General features: G+C 41.5%; 1 protein-coding gene across 2 annotated transcripts in view; it reads left to right on the forward strand.

Annotated features, from left to right (window-relative positions):
* Positions 1-4240: 4240 nt before the first annotated feature.
* The window catches only part of LOC129826529 (semaphorin-4C-like), a 52995-nt gene continuing 39908 nt past the window's right edge, over positions 4241-17327 (forward strand). For both annotated transcript variants that reach the window (XM_055887373.1, XM_055887374.1), the window contains exons 1-2: positions 4241-4340; positions 9254-9455. In XM_055887373.1, coding sequence (XP_055743348.1) covers positions 9353-9455 — 103 coding nt within the window. In that variant the 5' untranslated portion in view covers positions 4241-4340; positions 9254-9352. The remainder of the gene's footprint in view (positions 4341-9253; positions 9456-17327) is intronic.

Genomic DNA, 17327 nt, shown 5'->3' on the forward strand with positions numbered 1-17327 from the left:
AGAGAGAGAAGGGCAGGGAGGGAGGGAGAGAGAGAAGGGCAGGGAGGGAGAGAGAGAGAAGGGCAGGGAGGGAGAGAGAGAGAAGGGCAGGGAGGGAGGGAGAGAGAAGGGCAGGGAGGGAGGGAGAGAGAAGGGCAGGGAGGGAGGGAGAGAGAAGGGCAGGGAGGGAGGGAGAGAGAAGGGCAGGGAGGGAAAGAGGGAGAGAGTAGGGCAGGGAGGGAGAGAGGGAGAGAGTAGGCCAGGGAGGGAGGGAGAGGGAGAGTAGGGCAGGGAGGGAGGGAGAGAGAAGGGCAGGGAGGGAGGGAGAGAGAGAGAATTTCAGGAAGAGAGAAGAGGGAGGGAATAGGACAGGGAGGGAGGGAATAGGGCAGGGAGGGAGGGAGTAGGGCAGGGAGGGAGGGAGTAGGGCAGGGAGGGAGGGAGAGAGAAGGGGGAGGGAGGGAGGGAGGGAGAGAGAGAGAGAGAGAGAAAGGCAGGGAGGGAGGGAGGGAGAGGAGAAACAAAGCGCTTTGACAGTGTGCTGCTGTATAGATGTATTTGTTTTGGGTTTGGAGAGAGGAGGGGGAAGGTGTGGTTTGTTGTACATCCGTCCGGCGTGGCCTCCTCTACTGTAATGTAGTGGCACGTCACAGTCAGAGACCTCTCTCTGCCTAGACACCTATGACCTCTGGAAAGATCATGGGTTCAAAGGTCACGATACCTCGTCATCAGCTGATGAGAAGCGAGAAAGGAGGCAGCAATGAACAGGAAGTGAGGGAAGGAGAAAGGCGGGCATGAGAAGGACAGAGGTTGACCAGAGAGATTGAAAACACTTAAGAATGGAGATTCCGCTCAGCTCACTTCCTATCCTAATCCTTTCCCGAACATCCATCCATCCCCATCGGAAGAAACATCGGTGGGTTTTCCCCCTGGGGGTCTTGGCTGAAGCAGCAGAGTCAGAACATGTGCCTTATTTCTCTCTCAACGTCAGACTAATTAGCTAGCGTTTGTCAGAACACTGACTGATATTATTAGCCTGCCGTGTCATTTGTAATTTGTTGAACGTCATTAGGCAGCCCAGTGAAAACAAGTCCCCACCACTAATCATTAAAAGGTGATTGGATACAGCCAGGAGGCCTGCCTGCCTGCCTGTCTGCATGTTTTGAATTTGCATGACAGGAAGTATAATTTAATTCCGTCCAATTCAAATAAATTCCACTTAGTCATAGAACATGAGAGTTTCATTGAATCTCACTGGTAGTACTTCCAGATACCAAAGAATATATACATTTTCTCTGGAAGCAGTGTTCATTAACTCTTTTAACCTTAGTGCTTAGAATAGCCAATTATATTTTCACCAACCATTTCATTTGTTTGGCTTCTTTTTGAAGGTTTTAGGGTCAACTTGAGGGTTAAACTAACGCATTCTAGAAAATGCAGTTTTTCCCCCATATTTAGCTAAATGTTTGTGATTAATGAAATATAATAACCTATAATATTCACATTCAGGTTTTGTTTTCCTTGATCATTTATTCAAAGATTTTTTCCTGAAAATCAATTGTGTCAACAATATTTTATATGCATGTATATAATGACGTGTTGGATGTTTTATGTACAAGATGTATATTTGTATAGACTACACCTAATATAGAATAGAAGAGGCATTTGAATTTCATTTAATTTCACTGAATTCAATTATATTTCCTTTAATTAAAATTCCAATTGCAATTCTGTATCCTGTTTACTAGTTCAATTCAAATTCAAGAATTGAATTGGAATTTGAGGCATTCTCAATTCAATTCTGAATTCAACACAATCCTGCTGTCTGCCTGTCTGTCTGGGAAATAGCTGCAGTCATGACAGACATGTTTTGCAAAGCTTAGAAGTTCCCTGAGTTGGAATCTGCTATAGGCTTTTGAGTAGACACCCTGAGTCCACCCTCGCCCATCTCTCTACCCTCACCTCCCCCAGCTACAGTATGTTTACACAGGGCTAGTCCTCTTAATCCGACCTCCAAGGATGCTCACTCAGTCAATGTCTTATCTCTCAGCAGAAAGAGTGAAAAAAAGAGGAGAGAATGCCATTTGAGATTTGAGGACTCTCAGCAGCTTGGGAGATAATGTGAAGCCTTTCGCTGCTGGTTCCAGACACCCTCCATGTTTCTAAACACACAGGCTCTCTTTCTCTATTTCCCTCCTCTCTCTATCTCTCTCTTTTCTTCTCTCTCTCTCTCTCTCCATTCCTCCCTCCCCCTCTCTCTTCCTCTACTCAACCCTAAGCCAAAGGCATCTCCATCGATCCAATAAAACCTGAAGTCAGAACTGTGAGCTGTAAGTCATCAAATAGTTTTATTCCAGCCCTCCACTAAATCTAGTCATTTAAAGCACATTTAGATAATCTTGGACTTTCTCTGTGCGGCTGCTCTTTCTTTCCCAAAAACTAAATCAATAGAAGTCAGATTGGGTGCAGAATGTGCTGTACAGGCTTTGCATGTAAATTCACACCCCGGTCTCCTGAATGGCAAACTGGACACAACGTCTGCCTATTAAAGCAGACATTTCAATTCACATAACATTTGGGGCTGACTTACATCGAGCAATAAAATGCATCGGCGCAGACAGACATTTTTCATCCATCTCCAAGAGTAAACACAATTTGACATTTTATGCACACTTAGAAGTCAACCTTCTCAAATCAGTAAACAGCATCAAAGTGTTGATTTGGCTCTCTGATAGACACCAGCAGGTGTGGAATGACGATTCCACGGAAGGAGGGAAAGTGGGATAAGTTTTATAGTGTACTCCTGTTGCATTTTGAATGTTTTCAAACTGCGTCTGTGGTAATGTCTGTATTGTTTACCTCCATTATTAAAACAGGCTGCTGTTAGCATCGCCTGTCAAAGACAAAACAAGTTTGTTGTGTGACATACCCATTTAGGAGAATTATCATCAACTACATTGTGTGTTGAATTGTCCTTGCTTTGACATTCATTTTCTGTGTCTGGTTGACAGGCTGCCAACACACATTGACTTTGCTACCTGGTGTTTCAATGTAATAACTGTCTTTGAATTGGCTTGACAGAACTCTGATAAGATGTTTATTTTTCTTATTGATTAATTGATTTATTTTCCCTTTAATATTCCCCACAAACCCTACCACCCCTCCCCTAATTGGAGTAAACTAATAAAAAATAACACTTAGGCTTCTTCCTTCAGTTTATACATACTATTCACATTTTACAGACACAATCAATTTTACATTAGTTATATTTTGTTTGTTTTTAGTCCTGGCCTTCCTCTATTTCTGATGCCCATCCAGTCTGATTTCTATTTGTAACTGTGCTATTTCACAAAAGTTCTGAACCTATATACATTTTACAGACCCCGTATGTTTTACATTTGTTGTCTTGTTGTTATTAGTCCCACCCTTCAGCTCCATTCAACCCCTCCCATCTATCTCTTAACACCATCCATTTTGGATTTATAAAACATTTCTATTCTCCTACTTTCTACAGATTGTAAATTAAAGATAAAAATTTTTGCTAAAATAATTATTATATTATTGATTGATTGACTATGACTTTTCAAATCACCCAGTATTGCTATCTGCAGTGTTAGTTCTAGGTAAATGTTGCAATTCTTGAGCCATTCCTGGACCTGTGACCAAAAACGAGCTACATATGGACAGTACCAAAATAAATGATCTAATGACTCTGCCTCTTCACAGCAAAATCTACAAAGCTGGGAAGATTGTATCCCCCATATATATATATATATATATATATATATATATATATATATATATATATATATATAACATTCTATTGGTTGCAAGAATTTTGAATAATAATTTAAATTGAAAAATTCGAAGTTTACAATCCGACATCGTTTTGTGTGTCAATTCATAAACCATGTGCCATGGAATCGGTACATCGAAAATCTCTTCCCAGCGATTTTGCAATTTATATGGCACCGCTGTCAATTTTTTGGTCCTTAAATGAAACTGGTATATATTTTTTATTTGTCACAATTTTCTATAATAATTTTTGGTCTTTAATGCAGGTCCGACAGACAAGTTCCTTACTTTCCACTTGCCTCTTCTATTTTTGTGGTTATGCTGCAATTAGTTGATTGTAATTTTGGATAGAGCAGACAATTCCATATGTCTGTGTTAGCTGCATGTGTGACATAACTCCACCAGTCCTATTTATGATATCGATAACAAAGATTGTACCTTTTTTTAATATTGATTTATTTTATTTTTTTATCAATTAGTATATTTGAGTTTAACCACAATATTTGTTGTTTTATTTGTTCTGTTTTTCAGGTGGATTAAACTGAAGTTATAACCAACTTTCTAAGGTTTGTTTAAAAAATAACTATATTTTGGAGATTATTTCATTTTCAAATAACCGAAAGTGAGCAGTTGTAACCTGAATAAAGGGAAAAAGGCCATTCTTGAACATAGGGTGAGACATTCTTACTAATTTACTGGAGAACCATTTCGGATTTAGGTATAACTTTTGTATGACTGATGTCTTTAGTGAGAGGTCTAATGCTTTAATATTTCATATTTTCTGCACTCCAAATTCATATTCATCATATAAATAGGCCCTTTTAATTTTGTCTGTGTAACGGCGGTCCTCCTCCTCTTCGACCGAAAAGGAGGAGTATTGAGGGAACCAAGGCGCAGCGAAGTTTGAACACATATTTATTTAACAAAGACACGAACTTGAATAAACTAACAAAACAACAAAACGGTGAAGACAGACCTATACGACGAACTTACATAAAACAATAAGAACGCACGAATAGGACAATTAGACTACACAAACCGAACAAACCGTAACAGTCCCGTATGGTGCAAACAATTACACAGACACGGAAGACAATCACCCACAACGAACACTGTGACAACGCCTACCTAAATATGACTCTTAATTAGAGGAACGCCAAACACCTGCCTCTAATTAAGAGCCATACCAGGCAACCCAAAACCAACACAGAAACAGAAAACATAGAATGCCCACCCAACCTCACGTCCTGACCAACTAACACGCATAACAAACTAACATAAATAGGTCAGGAACGTGACAGTCTGACTTGCCATTCCAAATAAAATGGAATATTTTTTGTTCATATAATTTAGAAAGCAGGTGTAGGCAAAACCATAAGCAAATAGGTAAACTGTGATATGACTGAAGAGTTAATCAGGGTGATTTTTCCACAAATAGACAGGTGTTTTCCTTTCCATGGTAGCAAGATCTTATCTATTTTTGCTAACTTTCTATAGAAATTTATTGGAGTGAGAGAATTTTTTTCTTTCGGGATATGAATACCGAGTATGTCTACATCCACATAGGTAATCATCATTTGCATTTAATCCAGAGAGGTTAGCAAATGTATCTAGATTCTCTATGAGGCTGTGGAGGGATTCTAATTGTGGTTTTAAAAGAAAACATGAATCATCGGTGTACAATGACACCTTTGTTTTCAAGACATGGATTTCTAATCCCTTGATATTATTTTTAGATCTAATTTTAACAGCTAACATTTCGATGGCCATAATAAATAGATATGCCGATAGTGGACAACCTTGTTTTACTCCTCTTGACAGTTTAAAACTATCTGAGATGTAGCCATTATTTACTATTTTACACCTAGGGTACATAACTTTAACCCATTTTATATGATATTCTCCCAAATTGAAATATTCCAGGCATTTAAATATAAACTCCTGTCGTACTTTATCAAAAGCCTTTTCAATGTCAGCTATGGAAACTAGGCCTGGTCTCCCCGATATTTCATAGTGTTCTATTGTTTCCAGTACTTGTACCGTCCATGTATAAAACCTGTCTGATTAGGTTGAATAATATCTGCCAAAAAAAAAATTATTCTATGTGCCAAGCATTTAGCTAGAATTGCTAGAACATCACAATGTTGTTGAAGTGTAAGAGGCCTCCAATTTTTTTAAATGGACTGGATCTTTATACACTGCTCAAAAAAATAAAGGGAACACTAAAATAACACATCCTAGATCTGAATGAATGAAATATTCTTATTAAATAATTTTTTCTTTACATAGTTGAATGTGCTGACAACAAAATCACACAAATTTATCAATGGAAATCAAATTTATCAACCCATGGAGGTCTGGATTTGGAGTAACACTCTAAATTAAAGTGGAAAACCACACTACAGGCTGATCCAACTTTGATGTAATGTCCTTAAAACAAGTCAAAATGAGGCTCAGTAGTGTGTATGACCTCCCTACAACGCCTGGGCATGCTCCTGATGAGGTGGCGGATGGTCTCCTGAGGGATCTCCTCCCAGACCTGGACTAAAGCATCCGCCAACTCCTGGACAGTCTGGTGCAACGTGGCGTTGGTGGATGGAGCGAGACATGATGTTCCAGATGTGCTCAATTGGATTCAGGTCTGGGGAACGGGCGGGCCAGTCCATAGCATCAATGCCTTCCTCTTGCAGGAACTGCTGACACACTCCAGCCACATGAGGTCTAGCATTGTCTTGCATTAGGAGGAACCCAGGGCCAACCGCACCAGAATATGAACTCCCAAGGGGTCTGAGGATCTCATCTCGGTACCTAATGGCAGTCAGGCTACCTCTGGCGAGCACAGCTGTGCGGCCCCCCAAAGAAATGCCACCACACACCATGACTGACCCACCGCCAAACCGGTCATGCTGGAGGATGTTGCAGGCAACAGAACGTTCTCCACGGCGTCTCCAGACTCTGTCACGTCTGTCACATGTGTGTGTGAACCTGCTTTCATCTGTGAAGAGCACAGGGCGCCAGTGGCGAATTTGCCAATGTTGGTGTTCTCTGGCAAATGCCAAACGTCCTGCACGGTGTTGGGCTGTAAGCACAACCCCCACCTGTGGACGTCGGGCCCTCATACCACCCTCATGGAGTCTGTTTCTGACTGTTTGAGCAGACACATGCACATTTGTGGCCTGCTGGAGGTCATTTTGCTGGGCTCTGGCAGTGCTCCTCCTTGCACAAAGGCGGAGGTAGCGGTCCTGCTGCTGGGTTGTTGCCCTCCTACGGCCTCCTCCACGTCTCCTGATGTACTGTCTCCTGGTAGCGCCTCCATGCTCTGGACACTACGCTGACAGACACAGCAAACCTTCTTGCCACAGCTCGCATTGATGTGCCATCCTGGATGAGCTGCACTACCTGAGCCACTTGTGTGGGTTGTAGACTCCGTCTCATGCTACCACTAGAGTGAAAGCACCGCCAGCATTCAAAAGTGACCAAAACATCAGTCAGGAAGCATAGGAACTGAGAATTGGTCTGTGGTAACCACCTGCAGAACCACTCCTTTATTGGGGGTGTCTTGCTAATTGCCTATAATTTCCACTTGTTGTCTATTCCATTTGCACAACAGCATGTGAAATGTATTGTCAATCAGTGTTGCTTCCTAAGTGGACAGTTTGATTTCACAGAAGTGTGATTGACTTGGAGTTACATTGTGTTGTTTAAGTGTTCCCTTTATTTTTCTGAGCAGTGTATATACCATTTGGGTCCTGTTTCAGTAATAATCATATCAGACCTTCTTGTTGAGTGTCTGATAATCTACCATTTATATAGGAGTGGTTAAAACATGCTAATAATGGTCCTCTGAGTATATATAGAAAGGTTTGGTATACTGCCGCTGGTATGCCATCCAGCCCTGGAGTTTTCCCAGGCTTTGATTGTATCAATAAGTTCCTCCTCTGTAATTTGGCCTTCATCTGAGTCTTTCTGTACAGATGTTAATTTTACATTAATAATAGGGGGAAAAATCCATACAATTAGCTTCGGTTAGTGGAGATGGAGGAGACTGAAACGAAAACATATTCTTAAAGTACTTTACTTCCTCTTTCAAAATATAGTTTGGTGAATCGTGAGTGACTCCATCATTTGTAACAAGTTTCAATAAAAAATATTGGTAGCATTTCTATGTTGAAGATTGAAAAATAATTTGGTACATTTTTCCCCATATTCCATCCAGTTCACTTTATTTTTATAATATATTACACTGGATCTTTCTTGAATAAGTTCCTCCATTTATTTTTGTTTTTTCTCTAACTTATTCTGTGCCTCTATGGTACAGTTTTTATTGCTATCTATCTGTACTGTTAGTTCTTCAATTTCCTTTGTTAATATGGTGTCACGCCCTGGCCTTAGTATTCTTTATTTTCTTTATTATTTTAGTTAGGTCAGGGTGTGACATGGGGAATGTTTGTGTTTTGTAGGTTTTGAGTGGTTATATGGTAAAGGGGGTGTTGGGTGTAGCGTATGGGTTTGTGTTGAGTGTATGTGTCTATGTTGGGTGTAGTTGTCTGGGAAAGTCTATGGTTGCCTGAATGGGTTCCCAATTAGAGACAGCTGATTTCTGTTGTCTCTGATTGGGAGCCATATTTGAGGTAGCCATAGGCTTTCGTTTGATGTGGGTAATTGTCTATGTCAGAACGTTTGTAGCCTGTGTATGTGCACGACGTTTATTAGCTTCACGATCGTTTTTTGTTTTGGTTAGTTTGAAAGTGTGTTTTGTTTCGTTTTGCCTTCTTCAATAATAAAAGAAGATGGCTTATTTTCCAAATGCTGCGTTTTGGTCCGTCAATCCTCCACACGATCGTGACATATGGATTCTTTTGACCTAAATTGCTTTTGTTCTATAGATGAGTACTGAATTGCATGGCCTCTAAAGACACATTTAAAAGTGTCCCAAACAGTAAGGGGATCTGCTGTACCTATGTTATGTCTGAAAAAGTCAGTTATAAATGATTCTATCCTAGTTAAAAACAAGTTATTATCCAATAGGCTTTGATTAAATTTCCAATATCCTGTCCCACGTGGAAATTCTGTAAGAGTAATATATATGCCAATTATGTGATGATCCAACCGCATTCTGTCCCCTATCAACACTTTTTAACTTTTGGTGCCAGAGAGAATGACATAAGAAAGCATTCAAGACGACTAGCTTGATTAAGCCTCCGCCATGTATATCTCACTAGGTCAGGGTATTTAAGTCTCCATATATCCACTAATTCCAATATATCTATGACATTTATGACTTCCTTAAGTGCCTGAGGGTGATAGTTTGTAGTGTGATTTCCTTTACGGTCCATAGAGGTATTTAAAACCGTATTAAAATCTCCCAACAAGTTTGATAAGATGTTTGTGAATGTCGTCCACCTGCTCGGCTGGGGAGACACAGTGGTTGTTGTTCATGCTGATTTAACTGACTTTATTTTTGATCTGTCTTTGGCAGGCTGCCAGAGGCTGTTCCCACACTGTCTATCTCCACTGTCACTCAACATCAACCAGCGAATCAACGGCCTCGCTGAGACTGCCGGGCTCTATCGTAGCCATGGGTGAGGCTAAGGTCCTGATGTTGCTTCTTCTGATCGGTTGGGAGAAATCGTTGAGTCTCAACTGGAACCCAATACCACGCAAGACCGTCAGATACCATGGTGAGTGTCTACCTGAAGTGAAACCCTATTCACACTATAGTGCACTGCTTTTAACCAGGGTCCATAGGGCTCATTTATAGTTGGTAGAGCATGGCGTTTGTAACGTTAGGTTAATGGGTTTGATTCCCATGGGGGATCAGTATGAAAAATGGATGTACTCACTACTCTAAAGCCAAAATCACATGGAGAGACCCCAGAGTAGCCAGTGTCAATTCACATACACTGTATATGCCAACGTTGTCATGAAAATCCATAATAAACAGTGGTGTTGGTTCACTATGTAGCCCCTCAGCGTTACTGTTGTGAGTTCCTTAGATGTCCTACGAGAGCCACCGTACCAGTGCTAAACTGTTGTTGCCTTGCTAGCTCACAAGGATATTATAGCTAATAAAGCAGAGTTGCTTATAAAGAACCATGTCTAGTTCTTATACATAAACATTATTCTCTATTGAAATCCAAGTCCTCTACTTTTCCAGTTCTAGCCTGACTAGGCTATATGCCTTTGATTGAAATCAACACAGGTAGGCTGCAAGTGTTTTCAAATATATAGCCTATTTGACTGATAAACCTTAGCTTATTGCCTGTCGTTCCTGACCTGTTTTCTCTTGTTTTTGTATGTGTTTAGTTGGTCAGGGCGTGAGTTGGGGTGGGCATTCTATGTTATGTGTTTCTATGTTGGGTTAAATGTGTTGCCTGATATGATTCTCAATTAGAGGCAGGTCTTTGACGTTTCCTCTGATTGAGAACCATATTTAGGTAGGCTGTTCTCACTGTTTGTTTGTGGGTGATTGTTCCTGTGTCTACCACACGGGACTGTTTCGTTTGTTCGTTCGTTTGGCTAGTCTTTCCTGTTCGTGCGTCCTTCGTGTCTATGTAATTTCTCAAGTTCAGGTCTGTCTACGTCGTTTTGTTGTTTTGTATTCTATTCAAGTGTTTTCGTGTCAGTGTTCGTCTTTCATTTATTACATTCATTATGTCTACATTCAATGCTGCATTTTGGTCCTCGACGGAGGAGGAGGATTATGAAAGCCGTTACATTGCCCAATACATTTTAAACTACATCTTTATACTACTTAGCATAGGGAAGACATAACGGTTCCTCAAGTTCCATTTCTACAAACGACCCACGCAATTTATGTGCTTTTACCAGATTGCTCCGTGTAGACGCAAGAAAAATAGACTTGCTTTCCAATTTGACATGCTATGATGCCGTAGACGCCGTTGACGCTGTTTTCTCTCAAATGCCTTCTATTTTCAGCGAGAGCACACTAGTTCTCCCACTTCAAATATGAACTGTCCACAGTCACTGTGTTTGCCGTTTTCATCTGTCTGTTTTAAGTCCAGCTGACAATGAAAAACAATAGCAATTGTTAGAAGCTGACAAAATATCATTTCAGAAGGGGAAGTTGATTTACTTCTGCCTCTTTCTCACTCAAATACCACATAACCACCTCACACCTTTATTCTGTGCTTTCTTTTCCTTCACTTCCTTCTCTTCCTTCTCCTTTTTATCCCACTCCTCCCTCCTTTCTTTGCTTTCAGCCCTGATAAGAGCCAAACTGCCTGTACTGTTCTCACAAAGACATCACACTTCAGCTGTACTTATCAAGACTGCTATTATATAAAAGCAGCCTCTTTTCTTTCTGTCACACTCTTTCCACTCTGTCTCTCTCTCTCTCTCTTTATCCCCCTCTCCCCCACACTCCTTTTCCTGTCCCTGACTCTCAACCGTCATTGTTAGTGTGAGGGGTGTGGATGGAAACACAATGGAAACAGCAATCGACAAGCAGTCAATATCAGCGAGAGAGAGCATAAAGAGAGAGAGAGAGAGAGCATAAAGAGAGAGAGAGAGAGCATAAAGAGAGAGAGAGAGAGAGCATAAAGAGAGAGAGAGAGCATAAAGAGAGAGAGAGAGAGCATAAAGAGAGAGAGAGAGAGAGAGAGAGAGAGAGAGAGCATAAAGAGAGAAAGAGAGAGAGAGAGCATAAAGAGATAATAGATTAGAAAGAGAGAGAGGGGGAAATAGAGAGGGAGAAATAGAGAGAGAGAGAGAATAGAATAGAAAGAGAGAGAGAGAGTTAGAGAAAGAGAGAATAGATTAGAAAGAGAGAGAGAGAGAAAGAGAGAATAGATTAGAAAGAGAGAGAGAGAGAAAGAGAGAATAGATTAGAAAGAGAAAGAGAGAGAGAGAGAGAGGAGCAGATAGCCATAAAAGGAGAGGAAATATCTTCACAGGAGTAAGAGGAGCAACGCAGTGATAAAGAGACAGAAAAGACAAACACACAGAGCATAACGTCTACAAAGTGTTTTATGTCACGGTGGAGCTGTCTCTGCACACGCAGATCACATAAACATCAACTGTGTGTGTGTGTGTGTGTGTGTGTGTGTGTGTGTGTGTGTGTGTGTGTGTGTGTGTGTGTGTGTGTTTGGTGGTGCGAGCAAGAGTAGGCCAATAAAGAGTGAGGCAGAGAAAAGCAGAACGAAGCAGAGAGGGGGAGAGAGAGTGAAGAACGAACACCATTGTAAATACAACCTATATTTATGTTTATTAATTTTCCCTTTTGTACTTTAACTATTTGCACATCATTACAACACTGTATATAGACATAATATGACATTTGAAATGTCTTTATTATTTTGGAACTTTTGTGTGTGTAATGTTTACTCTACATTTTTATTGTTTATTTCACTTTTGTTTATTATCTATTTCACTTGCTTTGGCAATGTAAACATGTGTCCCCTGCCAGTAAAGCCTTTAAATTGAATTGAATTGAGAGAGCTACCAGAGTGTGTATAATGCTTAGCCTAGCAGTCTGAGGGATTTAGTGCTCCCATGCAGTTTGGGGTGGGTGGTGATGGGGGAGGGTTAGGGAGGGGGAAGTAGGGAGATGGGAGCAGAGATAATATTTATTCACTCTCCCCCTCACACCCCACCCAGGCCCAAGCCCCACTTCTATAATTATGTGTGGCTAAGTCATTTGGGATCTGAAGAGGAAAAAACACAGACACTTAACTGCTTCTTCTCTCTCTACTTCTTCTCTCACTCTATCTCTATCCTCTCTTCCCTTCCCTTTCTCTCTGTCCTCTCTTCCCTTCCCTTTCTCTCTATCCTCTCTTCCCTTCCCTTTCTCTCTATCCTCTCTTCCCTTTCTCTCTGTCCTCTCTTCCCTTCCCTTTCTCTCTATCCTCTCTTCCCTTCCATTTCTCTCTGTCTTCCCTTCCCTTTCTCTCTGTCCTCTCTTCCCTTTCTCTCTCTCCTCTCTTTCCTTCTCTTTCTTTCCACTCTTCTCTCTTTCTCATGTATCTCTCACATACACTCCAGTACACCTCCCTCGTTGCTCCCTGATTTGAGCACGCCTGACTGGAGTATCCATTAGCTGGTTATTTTCAGGCACTTAACGGACATAGACACAGCCCCGCTAGATGCTACTCGTCCCAGCCTTTCTTGTGCCCAGTCAGGAGCAGTTAAAATAGAGTTAGGTGTGTGTGGGGGAGGGGGGCTTGTCCCCCCCCCACCCCTCTCCTAGCCCAACCCCAATGACAGCCCTGTAAACCAGCTCTATAGAAAGCACAGCATAGAGAGAGAGAGAGAGAGAACTGTTAATTTCTGATTGTTTATTTCATTTTTGTTTATTTTATCTGCTTTGGCAATGTAAACATATGTTTCTCATGCCAATGAAGCCCTTTCAATCAGTGCCACTCATTTGCATTGGTTTTCCTTTTAAGTTTTAGTCTCATTCTCTGCATCAAAGCCTCCTGCTGGCATTTCAAACAAACCCCCACCCCTCTCTCAATTCAATTCCATTCAGAGGGGCTTCATTGGCATAAGAAAGATATGTTTACATTGCCAAAGCAGATAAAATAAACAAAAATGAAATAAACAATCAGAAATTAACAGTAAACTCTCTCTCTCTCTCTCTCTCTCTCTCCATGCTGGGAGTGTTTGGTGCATGCTGGGAATTATATGAGCGAAGGAGTGCGTGTATTGTGTATAGTTAGATATTAAGAACTTTCTTTCGGTTTTCTCTTTCTTGGTGGCATTTTTTGTTTTCTTCTGTGCATGATTAAGGTTATTATTTTTATTTGTGTTGTGGTAGAATTAAGTATTTTGTTTTTCGTATCGAAATTACCCTGAGTTTGGCGGGGATGGCAGCCCGAATGGGGATGCCGTCCCTGTCACTTCGGCACGGCTTTAGGTGTGTTACTGAAGCTGTCACTGTGGAGGAGTTTCTGGTCGCCGTAGGAGAGAAGGTAGGATATGAGAATGTTGCTTATGCGTCACGGATGAATAAAGCGGTGGTGGTTTTTCTTAAAGAAGAGTGTCTTGTAGATCGTATGGTTAAGCATGGGGTACTTCTTAAAGAAGAGCACCTTGTAGATCGTATGGTTGAGCATGGTGTACTTCTTAAAGAAGAGAGTCTTGTTGATCTTATGGTTGAGCATGGTGTACTTCTTAAAGAAGAGAGTCTTGTTGATCTTATGGTTGAGCATGGTGTACTTCTTAAAGAAGAGAGTCTTGTTGATCTTATGGTTGAGCATGGTGTACTTCTTAAAGAAGAGAGTCTTGTAGATTTGTATGGTTGAGCATGGTGTACTTCTTAAAGAAGAGAGTCTTGTAGATCGTATGGTTGAGCATGGTGTACTTCTTAAAGAAGAGAGTCTTGTAGATCGTATGGTTGAGCATGGCGTACTTCTTAAAGAAGAGCACCTTGTAGATCGTATGGTTGAGCATGGTGTACTTCTTAAAGAAGAGAGTCTTGTAGATCGTATGGTTGAGCATGGTGTACTTCTTAAAGAAGAGAGTCTTGTTGATCGTATGGTTAAGCATGGTGTACTTCTTAAAGAAGAGAGTCTTGTAGATCGTATGGTTGAGCATGGCGTACTTCTTAAAGAAGAGCACCTTGTAGATCGTATGGTTGAGCATGGTGTACTTCTTAAAGAAGAGCACCTTGTAGATCGTATGGTTGAGCATGGTGTACTTCTTAAAGAAGAGCACCTTGTAGATCGTATGGTTGAGCATGGTGTACTTCTTAAAGAAGAGCGCCTTGTAGATCGTATGGTTGAGCATGGTGTACTTCTTAAAGAAGAGCGCCTTGTAGATCGTATGGTTGAGCATGGAGTACTTCTTAAAGGAATCTTTATTCAAGTTACGACACTTTTTTCTCCGTCAACAAGGGTAACAATTTCAAATGTACCGCCGTTTATTCCAAATGAGCTCTTGGAGCTCAAGGGTCGGGTTTTATTGGTGAAGGTGGATGTTATGTTATTTTATTTTTATGTTTCTGCTCCTAATGAGGGTACAGAGCGTAGTGTTGTTTTTGATCAAATAAAGGAAACCTTAAGACAGTGTGACCAAGAGGGGTGTATGGTTTTAGGGTGGTACTGGAACTGTACTGTGGATTTTACTGTTGATCGCACCGCTGAAGAACCTCACCTGCGGTCAGCTACTTTCCTGTCTGGCTTATTAACTGAGTTTGAGCTTTCTGATGTGTGGAGAGTAAGGAATGCAAAAGTTAGGCAGTACACATGGCTAAAAGTTAATGAAGGTGGTGTCAGTGCAGCCAGGTTACACAGCTTGTATGTATCTGATTACTACTGTAGTAGTTAATGAAGGTGGTGTCGGTGCAGCCAGGTTAGACATCTTGTATGTATCTGATCACTACTGTAGTAGTTAATGAAGGTGGTGTCAGTACAGCAAGGTTAGACAGGTTGTATGTATCTGATCACTACTGTAGTAGTTAATGAAGGTGGTGTCAGTGCAGCCAGGTTACACAGCTTGTATGTATCTGATTACTACTGTAGTAGTTAATGAAGGTGGTGTCAGTGCAGCCAGGTTAGACAGGTTGTATGTATCTGATCACTACTGTAGTAGTTAATGAAGGTGGTGTCAGTGCAGCCAGGTTAGACAGGTTGTATGTATCTGATCACTACTGTAGTAGTTAATGAAGGTGGTGTCAGTGCAGCAAGGTTAGACAGGTTGTATGTATCTGATCACTACTGAAGTAGGGTTGGAAGGTTAGACAGCTTGTATGTATCTGAGCACTACTGTAGTAGGGTTGGAAGGTTAGACAGGTTGTATGTATCTGAGCACTACTGTAGTAGGGTTGGAAGGTTAGACAGCTTGTATGTATCTGAGCATTACTGTAGTAGGGTTGGAAGGTGTGACATTACTCCTGTGGGTTTCTCTGATCATCATATTGTTTCTGTTGATATTCACTTGTCGTGTCCACGAAGGTCATCACCTTACTGGTATTTTAATGTTAAATTGTTATATGATGTCATGTTTTGTGAAAGGTTTTTGTTGTTTTGGGAAAAATGGAGGGTTACAAAAGGGAATTTTGAGTCCTTGAGACAATGGTGGGAGGTTGGGAAGGCCCAAATACAACTATTTTGTCAACAGTATACTGCTCTGTCTCAAATTGAAGTTAAAGAGAGTATCAAGGCCCTTGAACAGGACATCAAATCTATTGAATTGAAGTTGCTCACTCAGAATGACCCCGGACTAGTCATGAACTTACAGGACAAGAGACATTAACTGAGGTTGTTTCTACATGAAAGAGTGAAGGGTGCCTTGATTAGGTCTCGTTTGCTTCGCTCAAGGACATGGATGCTCCTAGCGCTTTTTTAAAACCTAGGACAGTCGACATTGCAACGTAAACAGATGGTCTGCATTCGTCTCCCTGATGGGAAGGTGACCACGGATGACAGTGAAATGCGTCAACATGCCGTGGATTTCTACTCTGCCCTCTATAAGGCGGAGGATTGTGACTCTCTGTGTACTGAACAGTTGTTACACGGTCTTCCTCAATTGGGACCTGAGCAGAGAGTCGCATTGGACTCTGACATTACACTGCAAGAGCTGTCCACAGCAGTTATGCAGCTCTCAACAGGCCGAGCCCCTGGCATTGATGGTTTACCATCTGAGTTTTATAAACACTTTTGGGGGTCAATTGGGGAAGATTTTTATGAAGTGGTGTGTAAATCTTTTCATGAGGGTTCTCTTCCTGTATCCTGTCAACGTGCGGTGCTTTCACTGTTGCCAAAAAAGGGGGGATTTGGCTCTCATAAAAAAATAGTTTCTAAATGTCTCTCAAACAGGTTGGAAGAGTATCTGGGATTGTTGGTCCACAAGGACCAGTCCTACTGTGTACCTGATCGCTCTATCGTTGATAACTTGTTTCTGATAAGAGATGTTTTAGACATTTGTAAACTGTCTGATGTAAATGTGGGTTTACTTTCTTTGGATCAGGAGAAGGCTTTTGATCGTGTGGACCACCAGTACTTGTTTAAAACAATGAAAGCCTTTGGGTTTGGGGATGTTTTTTTGTCTTGGAAGAGTTTACTGTGTGCTGGGGCCTCATGTATGGTGAAGGTGGGGGGTGGTTTGAGTTGCCCCATCCTCGTGCAAAGGGGTATCAGGCAGGGATGCCCAATTTCAGGGCAGTTACTGTATATAGTCTGGCGATTGAACCAATGCTTTGTTTTTTAAGAGCGAAGCTTACTGGTTTCTCTGTGCCAGGTGTAATGAAGGGACCCACGATAGCACTGTCTGCGTATGCAGATGACGTGACAGTTTTTATTACAGGGGGTGAAGATGTTAAGGTTCTCTCAAACGCTTTAATGGTGTATGAGGGGGCCTCCTCAGCTAGAGTCAATTGGGGAAAGAGTGAAGCGCTGTGGGCCGGTCAGCTTCAGATGGGGTCCGCTCCACAGTTACCAGCGGGGCTTCAGTGGGGCAGAGATGGGATGAAGACTTTGGGGTTTTTTCTAGGCTCCGATGTCTTTCAGAAAAAGAACTGGGAGGGTGTATTGGAGAAAGTGTGTGCCAGACTGTCAAGATGGAAATGGGTGCTGCCCCAGCTGTCTTATAGG

The sequence above is a fragment of the Salvelinus fontinalis genome, chromosome 28 (assembly GCF_029448725.1).
Source record: "Salvelinus fontinalis isolate EN_2023a chromosome 28, ASM2944872v1, whole genome shotgun sequence".
Taxonomy (NCBI): domain Eukaryota; kingdom Metazoa; phylum Chordata; class Actinopteri; order Salmoniformes; family Salmonidae; genus Salvelinus; species Salvelinus fontinalis.